Source organism: Lonchura striata, chromosome 6, assembly GCF_046129695.1.
Source record: "Lonchura striata isolate bLonStr1 chromosome 6, bLonStr1.mat, whole genome shotgun sequence".
Classification (NCBI taxonomy): domain Eukaryota; kingdom Metazoa; phylum Chordata; class Aves; order Passeriformes; family Estrildidae; genus Lonchura; species Lonchura striata.
In genome coordinates this window covers 53731535-53748966 of record NC_134608.1, presented here as the reverse complement: position 1 = coordinate 53748966, position 17432 = coordinate 53731535, and the positions used below count along the sequence as shown (strand labels likewise).

The following is a 17432-nucleotide window of genomic DNA, read 5'->3' as shown; positions in this document are numbered from 1 at the left end:
TCTCCTGGGATGCCCCACCTCCCATCCATGGAAATTCCAGCCTTACCCCTCCCCTAATATTCCTGGAGGCTCCTGGGGTGATCCTGATATGCTGGAAGATGCTCAGGATGTGGAGCTGCAGGTAACATTGCCTCCAAAAAATAGAGAGAAGAGGGGAATTCCTGTCTCTTCATCACCCCACAGATGTCCCACATCTCGGGAGGCCCCGAGTCCCCCCATGCCACCACCACAAATTGATGACCCGGAGGCACAAACGAGCTGCAGATCATGATGGCTCCACCAGATCTGTATCCCTCGGGGTGGGAGCACCAGATCCACGAGGCTCCCATGCCCCGCAGGGTCTCTGGGGTCCCCAAAACCCTGCTTCCTCCCCGCCAGGGCAGGATGGAGCCACCCCATCACCCTCCTCCACCCCACAGCACTGAGTCGGCTTCCTGCCCTCTGCCACACTCCCGGAGCTGCCGGAGCACGGGGACACGACCAAGCCACGTCCCCAAGCTGCTGAGAGAGGAGCCCCCCGAATCCCAGACCCCTGAATTCCATGGGGCTTCCCCACTGAGGGGATGGGGGAGCTCTGCCTGCTCTTAGTGGCTCTTTCTGCCGTGGCACTTGCACAAGGTATGTCACTGTCCCCCATCCTGGCCCTTGCCGTCGCTCTCTTGGGACCTTGGCGTGGTGGAGCCACGGATTTGGGGACCTGCCACCTCCCTGGGATGGGGAGCACTGGAGGTCCTGGGGGGTCCCCAGCAGGGGTGTCAGTGCTGAAGGATGCTGCCCTTTAACGCACTGAGATGGAGGGAAGGGGATCCCCTGAAAGGGTATCCTAAGCCTTGGGGATTCTCCTCAGGGTTAAAAGGCTCCCTTGGGTCACCCCCAAAAGCACCCTGGGATCCCCCAGAAGAGGACCTAAGCCCCTAAAGGTGCTCTCGGAGCCATCCCACCTACAATCCCTTCGTGAACGGGGTGACTCTCACGGCCTAAAGCCTAGCCTGTCTCTTTTGTGTTCCCTGGATTTGGGATGGGATGCCACCTGTCCTCCCCACCCTGGCAGGATTTGGGATTGTTTGGTTGCCAAAATGTCTGCCAGGAGCTGCTTCGAGGCCTCCAATTGATCAGGAAACGGCCCCATCACTCCATTTCCGCCCTTCTCACACCTCCATCCCCACCTGGAGCAGCTCATTCCCACGCTCTCCCCTCATCCCTGGCCTTTTCCTTGAACATTTTAACTCCAACCCACGCCGCACCAGCTCTGGTGCCTCTTCCCAGGATTCCCGCCCAAGCAGCCCCCTGGATGTCTCACTTCTGGGGCTGAATCCTTCCCCCTGGAGGAGCCAAATGGGGCATTTTTAGGGATAACTGGATCATCCACTCACCTGTGGCTCTGGAATGGGTGTAGGCAGGTGGGTACAGACAGGTCCAGCCCCTCTGTGTCTGCAGGGACAAACCGGAAGGCGGGAACAACATGGATGCAGGATGACATCCCAATTTTCAGCTCTTCCACTGCTGAGACATCTTCCAGTATTCCCATATTTAAGGTCAAATTCTCCCAGCAGATCCCACACCAGGATTTAGCCCTGAGAAACATCCTGGGGCACTCAGGGATTGAGTTTTGGGATGCAACAGCTCTATGACCACTTTGCCAGAGCACGGGGGGATTCCCGCTGTGCCACTCACAGCTGGGAGAATCCTCTTGGCCACATTTTGGTGGGTTTGGGATGCACTCCTCCAGACTGGGAATCCTGGGGGGCTCAGCTCCTCATCCCTCTGTCCTTTCTCCCCGCAGTCCCCACAGAAACGACGGGACCTCCCAGTACTCCGACCGGGAACACCTCAGTGATGCCAGGTGAGTGTGGGAGGGCGAGGGACATCCTTGCACTCACTTTTTGGGATTCTGGGATAACGCCAGGTCACCCTTCCCAGTGCATCTCCCAGGTCCCAGAGCGCTGCGGCTGGCGGGCGGCCGGAGCCGCTGCGAGGGCCGGGTGGAGCTGGAGCAGGAGGGGACATGGGGGACGGTGTGTGACGACGGCTGGGACATTCCCGACGCCGACGTCGTGTGCCGCCAGCTCCGGTGCGGCCACGCCGTGCGAGCCCCCGGCAACGCCACCTTCGGCCGCGGGCACGGCCCCATCCTCCGGGATGAGGTGGGATGCGAGGGACACGAGCGGGACCTCTGGGAATGTCCGGCCGTGCTGGAGCACGACTGCAGCCACAAGGAGGACGCCGGCGTGGTTTGCTCAGGTGGGTTTGGAATATTCCGGAGCCAGGGATGTGGGTGGCGCATCCTCATCTCTGTGCTCTTCCCGCAGAACACCAGGAGTGGCGGCTCTCCGGAGGCCGGGACGGATGTGCCGGCAGGGTAGAGGTGTTTTTCCGTGGCACTTGGAGCACGGTGTGTAACAACAGCTGGTACGAGACGGAGGCCACGGTGCTGTGCCGGACGCTGGGATGCGGGGATATGCTCCAGCGGCCTGCCTTCAGGCACACGCTTCCCGGGAAGATGACGTACCTGTGCGGGAGTCTGGAGCCCTCGCTGGCACAGTGCGTCTGGGTCTTCAATAAATCCGCTCCCTGTTACCAATCCTGGGCTGCCGGGGTCATCTGCAATGGTACCGCATCCTTCCCCATGGGATTTGAGGCGCGGCCTGGGTCCTGCTCTCTCCCAAGCATCTCATTTCTGTTCCCGCTCTTTCCAGGCTCCCAGGGTTTGCAGACACCAACGCCTGCAGCTGAGGTGACGCCCAGAAATGTCACGGTCCTGCACGGTGAGTGCCTGAGCCCGTGGCCGTTCCCTGGGATCAGGGTAAAATTCCCGGGAGGAAATATTCATGTGGGATGAGCTGTGTCCGTTCTCTGTCCCAGCGGAGGAGGAGACCCCAACCCTGGGGACACCAGTGGACAGTCCCCTCTTTGTCGTGTGCCTGGTGCTGGCTGCGCTGCTCCTGCTCTCTGTGCTGGCCTTTTCCGCTGCCCTGCTGAGGCTGAGGAAGAGGAGCGGTAAGGAATTCTGGATCCCGGCACGGAATTAGGACACAACCCCAACTTTTTGGGCTCAGCTCAAGCCATGGAGTGGTGCATCCCCTTGTCCCCACAGCCGTGTCCTCCTTGGGAATACCCATGCCAGTCCTGGTGACCCACAGCTCCCAGAGCCCCAACACACACTCCAGGATCCCCAATGACTACAGGGAGAATCCCACCAGTCTTCCCAAAGGATCAGGTGGGTCTGGCAGGTCCCCCCAGGGGCTGTGGGGCCAGAGGTGCTGGCTGGTGACAGATGCCACATCGCCTTGTCACCCCCCAGACCGTCTGGTCACAGCCATTTCCAAGGATTCTGATTCCGACTCGGAATATTATGAGTTCAGCAGCAAGCCTCCCGTCGCCCTGTCCACCTTCTACAGTGAGCATCCCACTTCCTCTGGGATCCCTGACACCCTGTCCTGGGATCCCTGTCACCAGGATGTTCCCACCCCTCTCCCCTTCCCACAGACTCCCTGCGCCACCATCCCCGGGAGGATCTTCTCCCTCTGAGACCCAGCCAGAACAGGATGGAGCCACTCCCTGAGGATGGTAAGACCCCCATGGATGGAAGGCTGGCCACCCCTTCTTCCAATGTCTTTGTTCCCACATTTGATGTCCTTATTCCCACAGAGCCGACCAAGCCGAGCGCCCCGCTCCGCAGCTCCTCCAGCTCATCCTCATCCTCATCCATGGAGCCCTATTGGAATGGCAGCATTCCCCCCCCTGCCCATGGCACCCCGTGGCACCCAGCAGCCTCCGGCCATGGCTGCGGCACAGGTGGGAAGTGTGGGAGCAGGGATGGGAGCAGGGATGAGGAGACCCCAAGGATGGGAGAAAGGGATGCAGAGACCGCAGGGATGGGGAGGGAATGGGGGTTCAGGGACCCCAAGTAGAGGAGCAGGGATAGATGGACCCCAAGGATGGGAAGATGGATGAGTTCAACCTCAGTGAGGAAATGGGACCCCACGGAGCAGGAGCAGGGCTGGACAGTGCCAGTCAGTGTCTCTGTTCCTCCCAGTTCCCCCAGTTCCCCTGGCAGCGCCCACCCCAGTGCCCTCCCAGCCCTGGGTACCTGCAGCTCCGGCAGATCCCGATCCCGACGGCAGCTCCAGCACCTCCTCGGGGGAGTGGTACGAGAACGTGCAGGAGCCGGAGCCCCCTGGAGATCCCTCCTCACATCCAGGTGAGGATCCCACGCTGGAGGTGGGGCACACAGGCAGTTCCAGGAATTCCCAAATCCTCCTGACGGGCTCTGTTTCTGCAGGCTGGTCAGATCCATCCTGTCCCTCGGGGGAACACGGGGAGGATCCCGACTTTTCCGAGGGCAGCGACTATGATGACATCCAGGACTCTGCCTACTGAGCCTGTCCCACCACTCCAGAGGCCAAATCTCCTGGAATTCTCTGGCTATCTCCTCCAGAATTCTCCAGCCATCTCCTCTGTGCTGCCATTAAAAGCTTTTCCCACCATGTCCCTTGTCCATAGAGGTGTCAACATCCCCACAGTGACCCCGCTGGGCCACCAAGTGCTCCCACTTGCCCATTAAGTGACACAAAGATGGCCAAATATCCCACTCCCAGCCCACAGGAGCAGGGAAGGGGGCAGCAGGGCCCCAATCCAGCTCCATAGCACCAGGGGAGGGAATTAATCTGCAGGAAGGGCGGACATGGAAGTCCCACATGTCCCCCCAGAGCTTGCCTGCACCTTTCTGAGACAGTCCCCATCCTGGGAATGTGCTGTCCATAAATCCTGTCCAGGAAGGCTCCAGGGATGCTGGAAGGGAAGCCACTGAGGTGCCACCCCAAACCCACTGGATGGTGCCCTATGAGGGTGGGATACAGCCCCCAAACCCTTCAGTACCTCCCAGTCCATCCATATCCCAGCAGGAAGCTGGAGCCAAGCAGCTTCCTGGAGCCAAGCAGCATCCCAGCTTTGGGATTTGGGGTGCTCCCAGCTGGGAGGGGGCACAGCACCCATCCATCACCCCGGGACTGGGACCCTTCTGCCCCCCTGCTGCCGCCCATCCCAAGTCGGCTGCTCCCGCCCCGGCCCCGCCGTCGGATTTCTGTCTCCCCGGGGAGGAGGTCGGGGTTCAGCTGCACCCCAAGTGGAAAATGTGGGCCCCCCCTACATCCTCCAGCTGTTTGCTGAGCGAGAGGCCCCGCATAAAGGAGCCACAACAACGGAGGAAATCCCAAAATAGCAGCAAAACCCCGACAAAGGGCACGGGGCGAGGCGAGGGCTGAGAGCGGAGCGGGCACAGGGGGTGCCCCAGCCTCGCTCCTGGCTCCGGGTGCCAGGGGGGCTGGGAGGGAGGTGATGATGTTGGGATGGCTGGGACTGTGGCATGGACAGGTCTGGAGGGATCGATGAATTGTGGGGGGTCCTGATGTCCTGGAGGGGTCCCAAAATTCAGGGGGTATCAATGTACTGGGTGAGATCTCAATGTGAGAGGGGTAGCAGTGTCCTGAGGATGCTGATTCCCAGGAGGACACCAATTCCCTGGGGATAACAAAGCCATGGAAGGTACCAAAGCCCTGGGGGGGGCACCAATTCCCTGGGGATAACAAAGCCCTGGAGGGCACCAATTCCCTGGAGATACCAAGAGCCTGGGGGCACCAGTTCCCTGGAGATACCAGTGCCCTTGGAGCGTGACAACCCAGCCAAGGTGTCACCTCCATCCCTACACAGCCACATCAGTGCCAACCCTTCCTCCGAGCTGCTCCCGCCCGGAAAATCCCCCTTTTCCTCATCATAATGATCCCAGCAGCGTGCCGACAAGCCCCTTCCTGCTCACTCCAAAGGCAGCTCTTGCTTTTTAAAAGGCTCCTCACGGCAGGCAGCGTTGTCAGTACTTCCCAGCACCCCCCAGACTCCCCCGGGAAGGGATTCCAATCATCCCGAGCTGCCACGGCACGCTCAGGATGCTGAGCTGACTCGCAGCGCCTGAGGCGAGGCAGATGTTCAATCCAAACCCAAATCCTATCCCTGGGATCTCATGGCCTCCAGAGGCAGTCACGGCTCTGAGGGAAGGGCTGGACCCCAGGCACCCCATCTCCATGGGGGTCACACAACCCCTGGATAACAGGATCTTTCCTAGAGGCACAGTGTCCTGGGATGTTTGAGGTGAATCCCAAATTTTAGGTTGATTCTGGGGGATTGCAGCATGAGTCTTGTGGGAGGACTCACTGCTCCTGTGGGAGCAGGCCTGGGAATTGCACCCCTTTTCCAGGGAATTTTCAAAGCCAAAGTGGGTGGGGAGCAGCTCCAGGATCCCCATGTGGGATATGGGGGCCTGCTCCCATCAAGATGAGCAGAAGCCCTGGGATAACTGGGATGGGAACAAGTGATGGCTACAGGGAGCACCCAGATGCTGAGATCCGACTCCAGGGATGGGGACTGGAGCATCCACGGATGGTGGAGCAGGATGGGATGGGAAGCTCCATCCATCTCTCCTTCCAGCAGGAATACCACAGAGTCAATGGAAATCAGCTGCCTCATTAGCATGCCTGACCTGGATTCAGAGCATTTAATTAGGGCACAATCAATTTAACGCCTCTGCCCTGCCCGGGTCCAGCACCGCTGGTGCCCCACGTGCCCTTGCAGGGGTGTAGGGTGTCCCTGGAATGCCAGAACCTGGGATGTGCCTGGATAAAACCTGCCCCCATCCCATTCCTGGGGGTAATCACAGGGTTTTAGGGTATGCCAGGATGGGCACCAACTCCTCTGTAACTCTGGGGGGCTCAGGAACCCCCAAACCTCCCTTGGCACTGGATATATCCACTACCTCCCTTTCCCAGAGCTGTGGAGACCCCGGGATTTGGCAGGGGCTGAACCTCACATGTTGCTCACCCCTTTCCTCTCGTGCTTGGCGGGACCCAGGGAGGCAACGGAGTCTTCAAACGGGCCCAGAGGTGACGTCAAAAAACCACAGAGGGAGGAAAAACAGCAGGTTCCTGCCCGGGCCCCCTCCCTCGCCTGCTCCGGGCCGGGCAGCGGAGGCGGCGGAGCCCCCGGAGCCTCCCGTGCCCCCATCCCGCCAGCGGAGCCCATGGCAACCCGGCTGCCCATCCTGTGCCTCCTGCTGGGAATGTGGGGTGAGTATCAGGCACCCTGACCTCGGTGCCCCGCTCCGGTCTCGTGGCAGAACCTTCCCCCACGGTTTTCCCGCTCCAGGCGGGATCGGCACCTTGAGTGAGCCACAGTTTGGGGCTTGGGATGGGAAGAACCCTGGTGACCCTGCAAACCCCCACCCACCTCACTCTGGGGGTCCCCAGGGCCCCGAGATTGAGCCAATGGTGCTGAGGGCAGCCAGGTATCCCCATATCCTCATTCCCTGCTGGCTCCCTTCCTTCCCTCCCTCTTCATGGCACCATTCCCGAACATTCCCCCCAGGAGCAGGGCTAATTAGCGGTAATTTGCAGGGCCCTTGTCTTTTCTCAGCCCTAAAGATCCCCCAGCAGATGGATGGAGTGGCAGCAAACCACCTTTCTCCCCCAAAAATCCCAATTTCCCCACAAAATCCCCTTTTCCCTAAACGAACCATCAGCGGGTCAAGCAGCGGAGCCGCTGTCCCCAACTCGGGGTCCCCAGGGCGGGATGCGGGATTGACACCCCATTTCCGCTCTTTCTCGCAGCCATCCCTGACCATGGAGGAGCCGCCTGGATCCCTGCAAGTGAGAATTTTGGGAGCAGCCCTTTGGGAATGCCTCCACAGCTCCGTGAGCCCGGCGGGTGCTGGAGTTGCATCATCCGGAAGCGGCGTCGCGGGGTCCCAGCTCAGGCCCCCACATTCCCTCAGCCCCTCCACGCTCCCATTACTTGCGCTGCTTCCCAAGGCCCCCACCAAGGGCTTTTCCATCATTCCTGGGGTGAAAACCCGCTGGGAAGGGAAGGAAAGCCTCGAATGATGGTGTTTTCCTGGTGTTTTCCCACAGGACCTATCCTGAGACTCAGCAGAGGCGGCTGTCGCTGCACTGGGATACTGGAAGTGAACTTGGAAAATCAATGGAGACCGATTTGCTGGGAGAGCGTGAGCGTGAGTGACCTGGACTGGGTCTGCCAGCAGCTGGAGTGCGGCCCCCTGATCTCTGAGCCCTTGGAGCTCATCATTCCTGGTGGGAAAGGGCCACAGAGTCAGCCCACGAGGTGCAGACACTCACTGGGATGCCGCTGGGAGCTGGAAAACTGCACGGAGCACGTCATTGTTGCCTGTAGAGGTGAGCCTGCACCCCCAGCCCGGCCACCTCAATCCCTAGGGATCATCCATGCACACGTGGTCCCTTCTCTTCTCATTCCAGAGCCAGTGAAAACCACTCCCGAGCCCCCACCGACACCCCCGGCCACCACCCCGGAGCCCACGGGTAAGCACCTCATCCCGAGGAATCCATAGCCTCAAATTTGGGAACTTCTCAGTAGATAATGGAAAAAAAGCCATCCCAATCCATAACACTTCCTCTTCAATCACCAATCCCTCTCCAGGACCCCCCAGGCTGCGGCTGGTGGACGGGAATTTCAGCTGCTCCGGCTTCCTGGAGCTGCACAAGCAGGGGCTGTGGGGGGCCGTGGCGAGCATCCCGCACAGCTGGACACATCTGGTCACCGCCATCTGCCGGGAACTGCGCTGTGGCACTGCTGGGAGCAGCCACGGCGAGCCGGATCCAGGGATCCACCTGCCGGTGCGGTGGGAGGCGGTGGATTCCTGCGGGAGCCACTCCCTGCTGGACTGCTTCAACAGGACCAGCTCCCGGGGGAAAACGCCCGTCTTCATCACCTGCTCGGGTGAGAATGGAGCATCCATGATTTCCGGCTCCACTGGGATACCCCGGGGGGATTTTGGGGCCGGAACAGAGAACCAGCCCCATCTCAGCATGCCCCATGGGCCCCATCCACCCACTCCTGCTCTTCCTCTCCGGGGTGCAAAGGCAAACAGGAAATCTCAGTTCCCGGCAGTGCCCAGCGTGGCAGTTCCGAGGAGGATGAGCCAGGAAGGGAGAAAGGCCATGGCAGCATCCCAAATTCCAGCTGCGGGTGGGAACACTGGCAGGCACCATGCTGTGGGCATCCTGCTGTGGGCAGCTCCCTGAGCAGCTTCCACGCCTCGGGCATTTCCCTGAGCACCTTCCACACCTTGGGCATCTCCCTGCTTCAGGAGGAAGATCCATGTCCCTGGATATCTTCCCTGCCACAGGCACATCCCTTCTTTTCCATGACCCTCTTCCCCGCTACAGGCACGTCCCTTCCAAAGCATCTTCCCCTTGCCATGAGCATCTCCCAGCCACAGGCCTCTCCCTGTCATTTTCCAGGAGTGTTTCCCTGGAAATCAGCTCGGTGCCAGCTCCATGGCGCAGAGAGCCAAGCCGTGAAGCTTGAAGCAGCCTCCTTGTGGGTTCTGCCATCTGCCCCAGCTTGGAATCCTGTGGGATTTGGGGGTTTAATGGGCTGCGGCAGCTGGCAGAGCCAGCTTCCATCCTGCATTTCCCATGGGAAGAGCTCAAAGCTCCTCCATGCCTGGCTCTGGTTTGGTTCAATCCCTGTGGCATGAGGGGAGATGCTGGGAACATCCCTGTGCCAGAAGCTGGTGCTGGGAGAAGGAGGAGCATGTGCCAGTGGTATCCCTGTGGATATCATCCCTGTCTGCCTGTGGGTCTGACTCCTCCCTCCCTGTGCTTCTGGCTCTTCCTCCCACAGGTCTGATCCATCTCCATGGATCTGACTCCCTTCTCCTTGTGGCTCTGCCCCCACTCCATGGATCTGACCCTTGTCTTCCCAGGGGTCTGATCCTCCTCTACACATGGATCTGCTCCCTCTCCTTGCTGGATTTCACCCGTCCCCACGGGTCTGACCCCTCCCTGTGGATCCAACCCCTCTCCCACAGGTTCCCAGCCGCGGGCCCTGCGGAGGCTGGCAGCTGGCCCCACTCCGTGCGAAGGGGACATCCAGGTATTCCACGCGGGACAGTGGTGGGATCTGTGTGACTCGGGAGCAGCGCAGCGACACAAGCGTGGCCAGCAGATCTGCCGGGAGCTGGGCTGCGGGAATCTCACTTCCAGCATGGAAATCCGGGAGCCTCCCTCGACGGGAGTCACCTGTGGGCTTGAGCCCCTGCACCTCTGCCAGCCCAGACGTGGGAATATCCGGAGCTGCTCCCGGAGCAGAGTTGTGTGTAAGCCACATGATCCCTGCGGTGCTGGGAGCTGGAATTCCCACACCTGTGGAACGGGCAGGGATGGGGGGACCAAATCCACGTGGGATTTGGGTTCCTGGAGGGGTAGTTTATATTCACATCTTGGCACCGAGCTCCAGCTGGGCACATCTGGTGACATCCGTGCTCTTCCCAGGCCAGGACTCGAAGCCGCTTCCCACTGGAACTTCTGCTGGAACCATCGTGAGCATCTGCCTGGCCCTGCTGCTTTTCCTCATCCTTTTCCTGATCTGTGGCCCTCCTGCCTATCGGAAGCTGATGAAGAGAAGTAGGGGACAACCTCGGGATCCTCATCCTTTTCTTCCTTCTCCTGCTCCACCATCCCCACATCCTGACTCAGGGCTGGCAGCTCCATGGATGCTTCCCTAAACTCCTTGGGGGTGGGATTTGGCTGCTCAGCCTAGCAGATCCCCCTGTCCCATTATCCCCAGACCTGCCCCATTGTCCCCAAGCCTGTCCCACACAGTGTGGGAGCGGGAAGAGGGATTAAGCTCCAAGCAGACACAAAAGAGCAGGTGGAGGATCCTGTGGGGGATTATTCGGGATGACATATGGGGCTGGCGGGGGGGAAGCAGCTGCAGGAAGGATCGGGAAGATCCTTGGAGGCACAATTCCCCCTCTCTTTCAGTCTCCAAGAAGAAGCAGCGCCAGTGGATCGGCCCCACGGGACTCAACCAGACGGGTGAGGAGGAGCTCGCTGGGGAGCTGGGAATGGGATTTGGAGTTCCTGGGGATGGATCTGGGGTTTGGGCGGGCTGTTCCCCTCTGGATCCTGGCACAAGAGCCCTGGATCTCGCTTCCTTTTGGAATCTAACTCATCCAGGAGATGCGGGCCTGAAGCAGAGACCAATTTTACTCAGCCCTTTCCCAAGTGGGTTTGTTCCCTCCAAGATGTTGTTCCAACCCCAAAATCCCAATCCTGCTGTTTTCTCCAGTGTCTTTCCACCGCTCCAGCACTGCTCCAAGGCCTCGGGGACAGGGAGGGGACAACGACTACGCTCAGCCCCCCAAAAAGAGCTCCCAGCTCTCTGCTTACCCAGGTAAGTGCTGGCTCCTTCCCATTCCTTTTCCATGGACGTGCATGCAATGAGCTGCATCCATGCTCTCCACAGCTCTGGAAGCAGCGTGCCAGCGTTCCAACCCTCCGGATAATTCCTCGGACAGCGACTACGACCTGCACTCCGCCCGCAGGTTGTGATTCCCCGCTTCCCAAAGGAGCTGATCCCACCTCCCACCTCAGCTTTGGGGGCATCCCAGCACTCCAGCACCCTTCCAGGAGCAGTTCCCAGCCTCCTCATGGGAGAAAAGGAGGGTTTTGGGATTTTTTTTAAGCTATTTATAGGAATTTTAAGAGCTGGGGGGAGGTGCAAGGAGCCCTTTGGAATTAGTGGGATCACCAGCTTCTCCAAACCAGGGTAAAGAGTTGGGATGATGGATAAAGGATAAGGATGCAAGGGTGGAAATACTGAGAATGAGTCTGAGATATTTAATAACCAATACTTGTAATAAAATTGGGGTTTTGTATTAATTACATCTCGTCCTCTTCCTTCCATTATCCCAAGGTGATCCCAAACTCCCATCAGGAGGGAAAAGCGGGACAGGGAAACACCTTTTTCCCAGGTTTTTATCCCAGGGATAGATGCAAGAAATGCAAAAACTGAAGCAGGCTTGAAGACGGTTCTGGGAGAGAGTGAAAGATTTCAGTGATGGGATCCAAAGGAAGTTGGATGCCAGGAAGGGATAAGGGGATCAATCTTTATCCGGATGTTCTGCTGTTTCCCAAAGTAAGCAGGACCATGACTCCGGAGTGCAATTAATTCATCCAGTTTTATTACTCTAATTAATCCCAGGGATGGAATTGCTTCCATCAATCCCTCATCCTAGTCCATTAGTAACTGTTCCTTATAAATAACTTAAAGGGATACAGGCAGGATTTGAAGGATAAAGTGCTGAGCAAAGCAAATCCCATTTCCATCGTTTGTCATTCCCTCCAAGTGTTTCCAAGTGTTTCCTGAGAAGGGAGATGTGAGGAGCCCAAAAAACCACACAGGAGGTCGGGAATACTGGAGGCTGCCCAGGCCTGGGTGGGAGTCATCAACTCCCACTGACTGCCCTGGAATGGTTAGGGTGAAAAGGGATCACAGGGATCAGCCACTTCCAATCCCTTTCCAATCCCTATTTGCTCCAAGCCCTGTCCAACCTGGCCTCGGACATTTCCAGGGATGGAGCTGCCATGACTTCCTTGGGGAATCCATTCCAGGGCCTCACCACCACCACAGGGAAGATTTTCTTCCCAAAATCCCATCTAAACCCACCCTTTGACAGTGTGAAGCCATTCCCCATTATCCCATCACTCCAAGTCTTTGTCCAAGTCCTTGCCCAGTTCTTTTGGAGCCCCTCTAGGCACTGGAAGGTGCTCCAAGGTTTCCCTGGAGGTTTCTCCTCTCTGGATTTCTGCCGGTCTGGCCCTGCCTCTCGCTCCGACCTCCAGAGCCGCGATTTCTCCCGTGTAATTCCTTTGCACCGATGGATCCAGGAGCAACACCCTGGAATCCCTCCTCTTCCTCAGTCCCCAAAAGAAGGAGGAATCAGCACAGGATGCTCCCCAGAAGTCCTGGATTAGTAACCAGGCCAGGAAGGACGCTGAGGGTTCGGAGGTGGGGGGTATCCAAAGGGTGGGGGAGGCCCAGGATAGGGAGCCTGCGTTGGGATTGGGAAATTCGGGAGAGGGGGCTGAGTGGGGTACGGACACTGCGGTCTCCCTGGTCCAGGTGGGATGTAGGGAGAGTATCCTGGTCTGGCAGGGGGAGGAGAGGGATGGGGAGCAGGATAGGGCAAGGGCTGTGGTGGGCCCCGGGATGGAGACCAGGAAAAGCCTCCTGAGGTGGATTTGGGATACCCCGGCGCAGAGTCGGCAGCGGAAGCCGCCGGATATCCAGGAGCTGGAGCAAGCGGGTAGGGAAAGGTGGACTGGGAGCTGGGCTGGGAGGAAGCCGCGTGTCCCACGGTGGCCGGAGATCCCGGGAAAGGGGCGGGAGGAAGCGCTCCGTGGGCAGTGGGGCCAGGTGGAATGGCCGGAGCCAGGCTGTAGGGCAGAGGGAAGGCCGGAGATCCCGATGGGAAGGGTTTTGGTGGATCCGTGGGAACGTGAGGAGGAGGAGGAGGCTGAGAGTCCCTGGTGCGCTCCTGGGATCCCTCCGACTTCCTCACGATCTCCTGCAGCTTTTCCACTCGGACCCGGCGCAGGTGGGACAACTTCCTCATCCCGGAAAACTGCTCCAGGAACGTCTCCAGGGGCACCTCGCCCTCCAGGAATTTCTCAGCCATTTTCTGGAAGAGAGCAACAGCCTCGGGCTCATTCCTGCATCCTTCTTCTCCAACCCTGCATCCCTCTGCTCCCCTTCCCTAAAATCCTGATTTAGGTTTCTCCCAGCCACATCCCAAGGAGCAACACCCACACACAAACAGGGATGGATCCGGTTCTTTGGAGAAAACCCAACAGACTCCAAAGATAATCCATTATTTTAGGGACTGGGTTTAATTGCAAGTCTTTGAGAATGAATCACGGAAATTCCCAATGGATTTAAGTCCTAAACTCACCTCAGATTCCTCTTCAATCTTCTGGCTTTCCACCTGGAGGAGATCCAGCAAAGTCTGAGGCTGCAATGCTGCCGAGAATTTCTCTGGGAAAAACAAAGGGAGGAAAGAAAAAGCAAGGAAAAATCACTATCACAGGACAGAAACCAGGGAAAAACCAGCAAAGAGCCCACAGGAAAGAGCTTGGGAACTGCTGATGGAAGGAGGAAAATCCAAGAGGAACAACACCCTCGACCTCTCCAGCTGCTAGAAAAAAAGAGGGATATCAGTTTTCCAGGAAGCAGAATCCTTCCCGGGCGAAGATGCCAATGCTCACCCAGCTTTTCCTTCTGCTCCCTGCACCTCCCAGCCAGCTCCTGCAGCTCCTGGTATTTCTTGGAGAGGTCGCTGCGTCCCGTCTCCAGCGGCGCCTGGAATTTCAGGTTCTGCTCGGCCAAGCTCCGGTTGGCAGCCAGGGCCATCTCCCTTTCCAGCTGGAGCTCCTGAACCTATGGAATTTGGGATAGTGAGCACAAGGGGAAGGGGACAAGGACACCCCGGAGCCAACTCCTGGCACAAACCTCCTGGGATTCCAAAGCCAAGCGCTCGATCTCCTGGGAATCCTCCTGCAGCTCCTGGAGCTCCTCCACTGTCCGGTTCCTCAGCGAATCCATCCTCCAAGATTCCTGGCACATGGAAAAAGAGGCAAATCAATTCCCAAATCCAGATGGGAATAGGTTTCCAACTGAAATCCAGGGTTGTTAAAGCTCTCGGAGAAGCTGCACTGGGTTCCAGTTGAGAGGGAGAAACATTCCCACAACTCCTGCTTGAGAAAAGACTTTTCCACCTTTCCCAAGCCTATTTGGATGGAATTCTGTGTGTCCCAGGCTGTTTTGACAAGGAAAAATCCACCCACAGCCCCGACTTGCAAATTCCAGCTGGATGTCTCCATCCCATTCCAAAATCCACCTCGTTCCAGTCTCCATCCCATCCCAGCAAGGAAACTGGGATCTGACCATATCCCACCATGCCCACAGGACTGGGAAGGACCTTAGGGATCATCTAATTCCACCCTCCTGCCACGAAATTCACTGAAATTAACAAAAAGATCAGGGAAATTATGGACTTCCTGCACCATATCCATGATTTATCCCAAATATTCCCAGCTGTCTGGTATGTTTAGCAAGCATCCCATGTGTGGTGTAAATTCCAAGAGGTGGGATGGAATAATGTGGGGAATGTCCTAAAAAACAAGGAAACACAACACACCTGCGCTGTACTATTTACTCCAAGCTCTTCTACCTCTCAACCAGGTGGAACATCCCAAGGATCCAAGGATATTACACCGGGAATGCCGCAACAGCCACGCTGAGGCTCAGGGTTGCCCAACCCACGATCCAGATAAACCTGTCCGGGGGAAAAACTGGGAATTAAATCCCGCGCTGCAGGTGTGGGGCACAAATCATCTGCTTTGGGTCTTTCAGGGGATACTAGTTAAGTTTCACGGCGATTAAGAGGGAGAAGCGGGGTTTAACCGTGGGACTGGGTAAGCTTGGGGTGGCTCTGGGAAGCATCCACAGGCGCTCAGGAAAGTGGACGCAAAGGGCTACCTACTTGCGGGGCCGCAGCGAACGCCGCGGCGGGAGAAACGCCATTATCCCGCCGTTATCCCGCCGTTAGTCCCGTTATTCCCATACCCGGCCCTCCCCCGGACTCACCCAGGCGCCACCGCGACCCTCCGGTCGCCGCAGCTTCCGGCTTCCGGCACAAACAGGAAGTGGGCGGGACCACTGCCGGCGGGGCGGGAGGGGCGCCCCCTCCCCCCCCCGGCGTGAGGGGGGTGGTTCCGCCCAGCGCCGCCATGTTGGGGGGGGCGGGAGCACGGATCAATTTAATGGAATTTTTTAATCAATAATCGCTCTTTGGCTACCCGCGGGGCTCTCCCCGAGATGTAGCTGCTCTAGGAATTAATATCCTTCGTGTTTCCGGGGTGCCAGGGGCTCTGGGAGAGCTGGAGAGGAGTTTTGGAGAAGGGCGTGGAGCGATGGGGAAAGGGGGACAGGCTCGGCGTGGACACGGGGCTGGTTTAAATTGGATATCGGGAATATATCCTAACCTGTGAGGGGGCAAAGCGAGATGCCCGGAGAAGCTGCACTTGCCCACTACCTGGAAGTGTCCAAGGCCAGGTTGGAAGTGGTTTAGGAAGCACACACAGACCTCGGCAATATCCCAAAAATTCATAAAATGTCGGGTTCTTCCAGCTGGATCAAAGCAAATTCCTCTGGAATACCTGGCTATACCTCCTCGCATGACACAGGAATATTCCTGAGAAAGCTTCAGTCCCATCACCCGCTCCACAAATCCAACTTTTCCAAAATACGCTTTTCCACCTGTAAGTCCACATTCCCAAAACCCAAGCAAAGATGAGGTAGGGGAAGAGCTCCATGATTTCTGCTCCTTGGGGAGACTTTGGAAGTCTGGGCAAGGTCACCCAGCTGTTCCAGAAGTGCTGGGACCTGGGAGAGGCACCTGTGACCCCATCACCTTAGAGCTGTTGTGTAACAAACTGGAGTCATATGATCCCAAATAATTCCGGGTAAATCAAGGACAATTTGTTCCCAGTGTGGCTGATAAACCAGTGCCATGGGAAAGCAAAGGGATTTGACTTGCCAAAAGGAAAAAAAAACATTTTCCAATCTTCTTTCAGAGCAGTTTCCACAGACCTGGAAAAGCTGGAAAATGTTTAATTAACATTTTCTATTAAAACATAAGGTTTGAGGAGAGGGAAAATTGTGTTCAGATTTGCACGGAAGAAATGGAAAAATACCCATTTTAAAATGTTATCCAGAAATAAATTTGGGATAAACAGGTGGTTTTGGAAGAATATTCCCATTAACTGCTCATTAATATCCTTAATTTCCACAAAAGATGTTTCCACATGTTTTTTTCCCTTGGATGGCATCTTAATCCCAGCCAAAATCACCCACAGCAGGTAGGAAAAGGTGACCTGAGCACCCTGAGGTCCCATTCTGCAAAATTCCATTCCTACAAGGATCAGCCAACATCCCTGGGCTTCCTTGATAAGTTAATTAAATATTTTTAATCAAATCCTGGAAATTTGACACCTCGGGAGCGTCAGATTTCCCTCCTTTCATCTGACAGTTCTGATAAAGCACCCGGGTGATAAAAGCCTTTAGGGAAGGGACAAGAAAAACTGGGAACAGGGCCTGGAAAAGTTGACTTCATTAATCCATTTCCAAGAAAAGCTCTGTCTCCATAAGGGGAATTTTTTGGGAGGCTGCCGAGATAAAATTAAGGAAGTTTTGTCAGAACGAATTTTGATGCCCCAAAAGCTTGAAAAATCCCTGTTTGATCCAGAGGGTGATTCCCATGGAAGTTAAATTCATCCCAAGGGATGTTTCCACATCCAAATGACATTAAAAATCTGAATTTTCCCAGTAAAAGCCTAAATTCTGGGAGGGTTTTATTGTTTGGGAATCCTCACCCAGCCCCTGCATCAACCGGCAGGGAAAGCTTCCAGATGCATTTTTCCAGCTGGGGGTTTTTGGGATCTCTGCACGCTGTGGTGCCCTCTGGTGCCAAGGAAAGCTGTGGCAGGGAGGCCACCTGCTCC

At 57.1% G+C, this 17432-nt stretch overlaps 3 protein-coding genes across 5 annotated transcripts; 2 read left to right on the top strand and 1 right to left on the bottom strand.

Annotated features, from left to right (window-relative positions):
• The first annotated feature begins 563 nt into the window (after positions 1–563).
• On the top strand, positions 564–4380 carry CD6 (CD6 molecule). Of its 2 annotated transcripts, XM_077784330.1 has the most exons (12): positions 564–618; positions 1793–1843; positions 1933–2241; positions 2310–2609; positions 2697–2765; positions 2863–2997; positions 3095–3217; positions 3302–3397; positions 3487–3603; positions 3679–3795; positions 4046–4201; positions 4283–4380. In XM_077784330.1, the coding sequence occupies exons 1-12, from the start codon at positions 564–566 to the stop codon at positions 4378–4380; spliced, it is 1626 nt and encodes a 541-aa protein (XP_077640456.1). The 2 variants fall into 2 exon arrangements, 1 of the variants encoding a protein (XP_077640456.1); XR_013340202.1 differs by lacking the exons at positions 564–618; positions 1793–1843; positions 1933–2241; ... (5 more) ...; positions 4046–4201; positions 4283–4380 and having other exon boundaries at positions 3156–3217; positions 3487–3558.
• A 2689-nt stretch (positions 4381–7069) lies between these two features.
• CD5 (CD5 molecule) lies at positions 7070–11420 on the top strand. The gene is made up of 10 exons (XM_077784331.1): positions 7070–7115; positions 7656–7748; positions 7956–8237; positions 8319–8381; positions 8500–8799; positions 9896–10183; positions 10359–10490; positions 10851–10904; positions 11158–11262; positions 11335–11420. Exons 1-10 carry the CDS (start codon positions 7070–7072, stop codon positions 11418–11420), a joined length of 1449 nt encoding a protein of 482 aa, XP_077640457.1.
• Positions 11421–12030: 610 nt separating this feature from the next.
• Positions 12031–15597, bottom strand: VPS37C (VPS37C subunit of ESCRT-I). Of its 2 annotated transcripts, none has more exons than XM_021556125.2 (6): positions 15517–15597; positions 15068–15205; positions 14380–14484; positions 14136–14307; positions 13823–13905; positions 12031–13552 (listed from the first exon to the last, which is right to left on the bottom strand). In XM_021556125.2, exons 3-6 carry the CDS (start codon positions 14470–14472, stop codon positions 12842–12844), a joined length of 1059 nt encoding a protein of 352 aa, XP_021411800.2. In that variant the 5' UTR covers positions 14473–14484; positions 15068–15205; positions 15517–15597; the 3' UTR covers positions 12031–12841. The 2 variants fall into 2 exon arrangements, with proteins under 2 accessions (XP_021411800.2, XP_021411801.2); XM_021556126.2 differs by lacking the exon at positions 15517–15597 and adding an exon at positions 15413–15503.
• Between the last annotated feature and the right edge of the window lie 1835 nt (positions 15598–17432).

What these genes read in the sequence shown, in the direction of transcription:
- CD6 (XM_077784330.1), top strand. Translation starts at nt 564, where the DNA reads ATGGGGGAGCTCTGCCTGCTCTTAGTGGCTCTTTCTGCCGTGGCACTT. An exon ending in CGCCGGCGTGGTTTGCTCAG is followed by an intron (nt 2,242 to 2,309) that starts GTGGGTTTGGAA and finishes CTCTTCCCGCAG; the next exon opens with AACACCAGGAGTGGCGGCTC. An exon ending in TGGAAGGCTGGCCACCCCTT is followed by an intron (nt 3,604 to 3,678) that starts CTTCCAATGTCT and finishes CCCCGCTCCGCA; the next exon opens with GCTCCTCCAGCTCATCCTCA.
- CD5 (XM_077784331.1), top strand. Translation starts at nt 7,070, where the DNA reads ATGGCAACCCGGCTGCCCATCCTGTGCCTCCTGCTGGGAATGTGGG. An exon ending in CCTCCTGCTGGGAATGTGGG is followed by an intron (nt 7,116 to 7,655) that starts GTGAGTATCAGG and finishes TCTTTCTCGCAG; the next exon opens with CCATCCCTGACCATGGAGGA. An exon ending in CACGGGACTCAACCAGACGG is followed by an intron (nt 10,905 to 11,157) that starts GTGAGGAGGAGC and finishes TGTTTTCTCCAG; the next exon opens with TGTCTTTCCACCGCTCCAGC.
- VPS37C (XM_021556125.2), bottom strand. Translation starts at nt 14,472, where the DNA reads ATGGATTCGCTGAGGAACCGGACAGTGGAGGAGCTCCAGGAGCTGCAG. An exon ending in TGGCTTTGGAATCCCAGGAG is followed by an intron (nt 14,308 to 14,379) that starts GTTTGTGCCAGG and finishes CAAATTCCATAG; the next exon opens with GTTCAGGAGCTCCAGCTGGA. An exon ending in AGATTGAAGAGGAATCTGAG is followed by an intron (nt 13,553 to 13,822) that starts GTGAGTTTAGGA and finishes GCTCTCTTCCAG; the next exon opens with AAAATGGCTGAGAAATTCCT.